This window comes from Orycteropus afer, unplaced genomic scaffold, assembly GCF_000298275.1.
Source record: "Orycteropus afer afer isolate SDZICR_OR568_19922 unplaced genomic scaffold, OryAfe1.0 scaffold00134, whole genome shotgun sequence".
NCBI classification, from domain to species: Eukaryota; Metazoa; Chordata; class Mammalia; order Tubulidentata; family Orycteropodidae; genus Orycteropus; species Orycteropus afer.
The window spans coordinates 5,853,058-5,861,607 of NW_006921721.1; the positions used below are offsets into that span (position 1 = coordinate 5,853,058).

Here is an 8,550-nt window from a genome sequence, read left to right on the forward strand (position 1 = left end):
CGTTACAGAGATGCAAATCAGAACAAAAATGAGATACCATCTTGCCCCAGCACTAATAGCAAACTTCAACAAGACAGAAAATAACAAATGCTGGCAAGGATGTGGAGAGATTGGGTCTCTTATACACTGCTGGTGGGACTGTCAAATGATAACAATCACTGTGGAAAGCAGTATGGTGATTCCTTAAAAAGTTGGAATTAGAAATACCATTTGACCCAGCAATCCCATTACTAGGTATATATCCTAAAGACGTGAGAGCCAGGACAAGAACAGTATTTGCACACCCATGTTCACTGTAGCACTATTTACAACAGCAAAAAGATGGAAACAACCTAGATGCCCATCAACAAAAAATGGATAAGTGAACTATGGTACATACACACAATGGAATACTATGCTACACTAAAGAATAACATAGAATCTGCAAAACACCACCTAACATGGATGAACTTGGAGGACATTATGCTGAGTGAAATAAGCCAATCACAGAAGGACATATACTGTGTTAGTTCATTATTGTAAAAAGTCAAGGAAAGGTTTATATATGGAAGAAAACTGTCTTTGTTGGTTACGAGAGGTCAGAGGGGAGGGGAGGAAACACTGCAAAAATTAAAAAAAAAAAAAAAAAAGTAGGACATATAAATTTGGTAGTATCAAAATAAGCCTCAACTGAGCAGAAATGGTAATGGAATAGAGCTACTCTAATTGTAACTTTCACTGGCCCTCAGAATGACAAAAGGTTTAAAGATGCTCATGAACATTAGAATAAGGTTTTAAACAGGGCTTTCAAACTGGTTCAATTGTAGCTGATGGTATGAAACCACAATAAAGCTGAATTTAGGTGAATAGGAACTTTAACTAGCATGTTAAAGGAAAATGTTAAAGGTTGAAGGAATGGAAGACTCAGAACAGGAATAGGGAGCCCCTTCAGGAGCCTGATGCAGAAGAGTAGGTGGCTGTGGAAACTGCAGAGAGTAGCACACATTCAAAATGAGGCAGTCAGCTGCCATCTCTGAGTCTTGCGCTGCTGTTTCCCACTCTGCAGACAAGAGATCTGGTTGTTATGCAATGCATATGCTGCAACCTGTAATTTTTCCCATTCTGGTTATTGCTCCTACTCACCCAATTTGAAAAATTCAGGTCTCTTCCTTATACTAATGTTCATGAACACCTTAAACCTTTTGCCCTAAGCAGGAGATTAAATTTCTAGCAGAGCTGTGACCTGTAATTTCTCCCATTCTGGTTATCACTCCAGTTTATTCAAATTTTTAAAAAGTCAGGTCTGTTCTGGTGTCGTTTCCTTAACCATGAATGAACTAGGATGAACCAGTTTGAAGCCCTGGTTTGAAATGATCTCCTGTTCAGATTTGCTATGGACCTTCAACAACAGTGGGCAAACAAAAAACTCTTAAACAATAGTAAGAGAAGTAGTAAGATATTCTGCAATTTATCATTCTATTCCCTAGGATTTTTATTCAAATAAAATGCTATAATAAATTTAAAACTATGCAGTACTGGTTCAGATTAATGGGATTTTGTTTGTAAATATTTTAGTTAACTAAAACTTTGATCTGCAACAATAATGGCTCAATAATTTATGCTGCTAGTCACTGGCAAGGAGCTCTGGTGGTACAGTGCCTAAAGCACCTGATTGCTAACCAGAAGGCTGGCGGTTCAAATCCACCATTCACTCCTCAGAAGGAAGGTTGGGCAATCTACTTCCAGTTATACTGCTTCGGAAACCCAAGGAGGGGTCGTTATGAGTCGAATCCCACTCGACAGCAGTGAGTTTTAGCCACTGGTAAAATACTTAATAACAAGAAAAAAATTTGTAAACTTCTTCGAATGAATATAAGAAACCTAAATATCAAAAGTTGAAAAGTGAATTGTTATCTACCTCAAGCCCACTCTCTATCAATATCTTAAAAAATATATTTAAAACTCAAATATCAAAACTAATTATACTTTTGAGATACTTATATGAACACAGTGCAAAATGCAGTCAAAGCCTAAAGAACACTCTCACAATTAATGTGAAATCAACTTACCAATACTGACGTAACTTACTGAAAATCACTGACAATGTAATTTAATGAGATGTTTAAAAGGTAATTCCCAAAGTATAAAATGCTACACAAATGTATGATAAACACAGTATACCTCAGCAATCAGATTCAGGCACTCAGAAAATGTCTTGTTTACTTTTTCAGTAAATAATCTTTGTTCATCTTCTTCTGCCATAGTAGTCCAGAAGGACCCAACTAGTTTTTCACTTTGTCCTTCAGGCTCAGGCTGGGTAACTACTGAGCTAGGAGGCCTTTTCAGCACTCTTCCTTTGCCAGCTTTCCACTCAGTCAGACGAGCTCTACAGTTAGAAACAGTAAAAAAACATAACTATGGTATTGATGACAGAATACTGTAAAATAAAGAAAAAGCTAAAAAATATTTAGGTCTTTAATTAGTTTCACACTAGTGGCAAATACACAGCTTACAAATCTGAAGAGAAAGAAACACTGAATATATCAAAGTCAATGACATGCTCAGTGACCCCCAAGAAGGCATTTTTAAACGGAGAGTTTATAAAATAGCTCCCAATTATGTTAGGCATTTTACTTAGATTACAAAAAGCAACTTAATAAAACACACTCAAACACAGTAACTTTTAGGTCCTAATAGCACCACAATATACATTCCCTTAAATATGTCTGCATATGACAGAAGACAATAATACACAAGAAAATTCAAGTACATTCAAGGAAATTACAAACCAAATTCACAACTACTACTCTACTGAAAAGTAAGGTAATAGAATGAAGAAAAAATTGTATCTACTCACTTTCTCTGTTCTGCAGTTTCTTTGGGCTGAGCTGATCTATTATGGACACTTGCATTTGCTATAGTATGTCTTCGCTGGTCCATGGTTTTTGACTTTTCTATCAGTTTGGTATTGGAACATGAAGCAGGCCTGGCTACAATTTCAGATGCTATGCTCCTTGATGGTGCTTCATGTCTTTTTATATTCTGAGAACTGGTTTTGACACTAGATAAGTCTATTTTTAATTGAAATAATTCTTTCTTGTGAGGCCCTTTCCAAGCTGTAACATTGGCAGAGGTTCTACTGATCCCTTGTTTCACCATGTCCTGGGTGTTATCGTGGTTTCTAATAGCAGGTCGCACAAGTTGTCTGCTGTGAGATGTACTGCTCACAATTTTAGTGGTCATAGTCCTATTTGCGGCTCTATCACTTTGCACTTTGCACTTTACACTGCTAGTGTTCATAGGCTGAGGCTTGGTGGCATTAGAGAGAGTAGTTGAAAGTTTCTTATTTGCAGTAGAACTTTCATCTTTGACTTGCAGAGGTTTTCTGAACGAATTAATCTTAGACTCAACAATTTGGCCACAGTAAGAACCAAACACAGGTTTCTTGGGCACGTTAGCTTCTTGCTTCAGTTTTTCTGTAGGCATTTGTTTCTTTTTACTATTTTTTTTAAGGTGAAATGCCTGGCTAAATGTCATACGTTGATTTCTGACATCATCTTTAATTGGTAACAACTGAAGAAGTTGATTGTCATCCTCAAAATTGTGTCTATCAATTTCTAAAGTTGAATTGGTTAATTCATCAGCAGGTATTGAAAGAATATAATTTTTTTCCATTGTTATATTATTTTTGCTCTCTGTAGATCTACTGACATTTTCTTTATTAGCCTAAAAGAGTTATTTTAAACAAATCAGTATTTCAGAACTCATTACTTTCATGGGGAGGGAAAAGGGAAGAGGAATGAAAAGACTGTTTATGAATGCTATGTCTACAACTTACCATTTTTGTTTTAAGTTTCAGAACATGTGTCCCTTTTTGGACCTGGTCCTTAGATGTCATCATTCTCTGGTCTCTACTAAATAAAAATAAAAATTTGACCATGAACCAAGGATTTTTTAGGAGGAAGTTTAATAGTTAACTCTGATTTCATAATTTTAAATTTTACAGTCAAATAAGAACTGAGCTATTTATTAGTCCTAAGCAATATTTTTATTACATGTGATTTCATAATGTGAATAAGAAAATGAGACATATAAAGATACTTATAAAAGTCTTAACACCTTCCACCCATAAATATGTAAACATTTGATGATCTCATTCTAAATCATTCTTCTCCGATCATTCAAACGAGTCTTCAAAAAACCCTTATTAAGGGTTACCACCTGATATGGGAAAGGAGCTCTGGTATTGTAGTGCCTAAGGCATCTGACTGCTAACCAGAAGCCTGGCGGTTCAAACCCACCAGCCACTCCTCGGAAGGTTGGGCAATCTACTTCCATAGTGATACCGCCTCAGAAACCCAAGGAGGGGTCACTATGAGTCAGATCTAACTCGGCAGCAGTAGCTTTTTACATGGGAAAATCTTAAAAATAGCCCTCCCAGAAAAATCTAAAATTTACTATATACTCACAGCTTAATTTACATTGATAATACGGACCCTTAGTTTCTAGGTGGCTAAGTGGCTCTGCATTTAGGATATTTATCCAAAGCAAATGCTTCCTCAAGAATTTGTCCCAAAGTCCTTTTTACAGGTATGGATTGGCTAGTACAAGCCATGAAAATCTCTTCCAAAAAACCAAAATCACTACTGTCAAGTCACCTGACGCATAGCGACCCCTCCTTGAGTTTCTGAGGTGGTATTACTATGGAAGTAGATTGCCCAACCTTCCTTCTGAGGAGTGGCTGGTGGGTTTGAACCACCAGCCTTCTGGTTAGCAGTCAAATGCCTTAGGCACTATGCTACCAGAGCTCCTTGAGAATCTCTTAGCAGGTGATTAATTAAGAGTGCTGTCATTAAGTTGCAAGAAAGAAGGTTAGGAGAGAGACCAGAACTGTTTCTCAGAATCAGGTTTCTTCGATATAGGCAAATTTCAGCTATAATTTTTCAAATATTGCTTCCCTTCTGTTTCTCCTTTTGGAGTTATCCAAATAATGGAGGCTTCTCTATACATGATACCTCAATTAGTCTTGTTGTTGTTGTTATGTGTTGTCGAGTCGGACCCGACTCATAGCCACCCCTCCTTGAGTTTCTGAGGCAGTATCACTACGTTAGTAGATTGCCCCATCTTCCTTCCGAGGAGTGGCTGGTGGGTTTGAACTGCCAGCCTTCTGGTAGCAGTCAAGTGCCTTAGGCACTACGCTACCAGAGCTCCCAATTAGTCTTAGACTTCCCATTTCTCTGTGCTGTGTTTGGGGAGAGTTTGCAGGCTTGATCCTACACATCATGAATGTGTTCTTCATTTAGTCCATTCTGCTAGTCAGACCTGTAGAGATTTTTATTTTTAATAATTATATTTTTGATTCCTAAGATGTCTAATTTTTTCATAACTACCACCTCTTCCTGGCTTATGGGTATATTATCTCTTTGAAAATATTTAAAAGTCTACTTCCTTTGATATACATTCCCCGGACTGCTTAGTTTGTTATTTCTCACTCATTGGTGTTGGATTTTCTCACTTAACTGTGTACTGACTGTATTTGAACAAATGTAAAATCCTTTTACTTGTTAAAAAGCACCTTTATTTTGCATGCCATTAAGAAAGGAAAAAATACTGCCCAATTAGACATGCCACTGATTCTAAGACAGATTCCAAGTTCAGAGATGTTAATGTGTAAAAAAAAAAAAAAAATCTTAGAATTGATAAAACTGGTTATCTTAAGAACTGATGACTGTGGTTACACTGCCTTTCACATCTGTATGCCTAGTCTTACTTGGGGAAGGGTCAAACTGTTGACATAGTTCATATGTCCTATACATTTTGATAACAGTGGAGAGTCAAAATATGCCCCACTGAACAGGAAAAGTCTGAGTTTGGGTGCTAATTGTTCCTTCCAGACATTGCCAGTGACCCAAAGCATAGCATTTTCTCCTTAGTTTAAGCTCCTACATTTATAACCTGGAGTAAAAGCCTCTTGCTATTGCCTGGCCCAGTGTGCGTTATGAGGTAAAAGATGAGGCTTATACTCAACGTGTCAGGTGCTCCCATGGGGCACCTCAACTAATCAAGCCCCCTTACTGACCTCAGCTTCTACTACTTCTGGGCTTACTGTGATGCTATAAGACTGAGAAAATCAGCAGCAATCTTAAGAAGAAATAGCTTATCTTTTCCCACCAAAGTCTACTACCCTGTTTCCATACCCATGTATTCTGCCTTTCTCCCTGTTTTAAAGGATGAACTGATACCATGCTGATTTAGAGTCAGACTCTCCACTGCTGGTCTCCAATCCATTCCTTCTTTTCCACTCATGATATTTGCTCCTGCAGTTTTTCTTATCTATTTGCATCATTTCCATCAACATATAAACACTATGTTTATATCTTCTCTTAAAAGCCTTAAACCTTACATTCTCTTTCAGCTAAGGCAGAATTTCTCAATTTTCCTTATAACAAAACTCCTTCAAAAAGATACCTATCCTCACTATCTTCATGTTTTCATCTGCCAGTCTCTCCTCAGCCAATGTCTATCAGGAAACTGTCCCTACTGCTCTACTCAAACTACTAATGTCATCACTTCCATGATTCTACACCTCATAGTCAATTCTCAGTCTGCATCTTACTGGACCTCTCAACCACACTTGACAGTTGATCATTCTTCTTTCTGTAAACATTTCTTCACTTTGCTACTAGATCACCAACTTTTCCTCCTCCCTCACTAGTCCACCTCTTATAAGTCTCTTTCTCTTCTTCTTAACCTGTCCAATTCAAATATTTAACTTTTTTTCTGCTTTTTTAGTTTTATACTTCCTGTTTAGAGCTCTCTGAATGGGCCAAAGGAATAAAGGTATTTGTGTCTCATGTGAATGTCCACCAAAATGTGACCCCAGCAGAGGAGGACTTTTAACAATCAGATGGACAGGATGACATGTTCAGTGGAAATCAGTCATCCTTTTCCCCCCAGCTACACCTATCATTGTTCAATGGGCTCATGAACAAAGTGGCCATGGTGACAGGGATGAAGGTTATGCATGGGCTCGGCAACATGTTCACATGGACTCCCACTTACCAAGGCTGATTTGGCTACTGCCACTGCTGAGTGCCCAATCTGCCAGCAGCAGAGAGCAACACTAGGTCTGCAATATTTAACCATTCCTCGGGGTGATCAGCCAGCAACGTGGTGTCAGGTTGTTTACACTGGACCACATCCATCATAGAAAGGACAGCGTTTGTTTCTTACTGGAAGAGATACTTATTCTGGATATGGAGTCACCTTCCCTGTACGCATTGCTTCTGCTAAAAATACCATCCGTGGACTTACAGAATGCCTTATCCACCGTCATGGTATCCCACACGGCACTGCTTCAGATCAAGGGACTCACTTCACAGCAAATGAAGTGCGGCAATAGGCCTATGCTCATGGAATTCACTGGTCTTACCATGTTCCCCATCATCCTGAAGCAGCTGGCTTGATAGAATGATGAAATGGCCTACAGAAAACAAATTATGGCGCCAGCTAGGTGGCAATACCTTGAAGGGTTGGAGCAATGTTCTCCAGGAGTCTGCATGTATATGCTCTAAACCAGTGTTACATGGTTCTGTTTCTCCAGTAGCCAGGATTCACGGGTCCAGGAACCAAGGGGTGGAAACGGAGTGGTACCACTGACTATTACCCTAGTGACCCACTCAAAAAATTTTTGCTTCTTGTCCCTGCTATGCTCTGTGGGTCTGGAGATCTTAGTCCCAAAGGGAGGAACACTCCCACCTGGAGACACAATACTGTTTACATTGAACTGGAAATTAAGAATGCCACCCAGCCATTTTGGCTTCCTCATGCCTCTGGATCAACAGACAAAGAAGGGCATTACTATAATATCTGATATGATAGGTCCTGATTACCAAGGGGAAATTGGATTGACATTACATAATGGAAGTAAAAAGAATATGTCTGGATTACAAGAGATTCTATAGGACATCTCTTAGTACTACCATGCCCTGTGATTAAAGTCAATGGAAAATTACAGCAACCCAATTCTGATATGACTGCTAATGGCCCAGACCCTTCAGGAATGAAGGTTTGGATCACCCCACCAGGCAAAGAACCACGACCAGCTGAGGTGCTTGCTGATGGCAAGGGAAATACATAATGGGTGGTGGAAGAAGGCAGCTCTGAATGTCAGCTATGACCACGTGACCAGTTGCAGAAATGAGGACTGTGATAGTTGTATTTCTTCATTGTGTATGTGCATCAAATATTTTTGTTTCCTTCTGTTATGATGTATGAAATGTAAATAAGGTTAATGCATTTCGGTTGTAAGTGTGTTAGCATATCACGTTAGGCACAAATATGACTTTGTAATTGTCCTTATTTAGAGATTATATATGGTAAAGAAGATGCCAAGTTCTTCACTTCGTGATTTCATGATAGTTGAAGCTGTGGGTCAGTTTGGCTGGAGCACAATTCTGTGTGGTTAAGCAATTGTGATGTGGGTTGTTCCAATATTGGGATCAGATGTATATGTTTTGAGCAGCCAATCCGATGAAAGGGAGTTTCCCTAGGGGTGTGGCCTGCTTCCAG

At 38.7% G+C, this 8,550-nt stretch overlaps 1 protein-coding gene across 1 annotated transcript in view; it reads right to left on the minus strand.

The window, feature by feature from the left end:
• LOC103200703 (cytoskeleton-associated protein 2-like) overlaps positions 1–3,889 on the minus strand; it is a 15,185-nt gene extending 11,296 nt beyond the window's left edge. Inside the window, exons 1-3 of the mRNA XM_007945253.2 lie at positions 3,818–3,889; positions 2,837–3,705; positions 2,161–2,365 (exon numbers count right to left, since the gene is read on the minus strand). Coding sequence (XP_007943444.2) covers positions 2,161–2,365; positions 2,837–3,705; positions 3,818–3,880 — 1,137 coding nt within the window. The 5' untranslated portion in view covers positions 3,881–3,889. The remainder of the gene's footprint in view (positions 1–2,160; positions 2,366–2,836; positions 3,706–3,817) is intronic.
• Between the last annotated feature and the right edge of the window lie 4,661 nt (positions 3,890–8,550).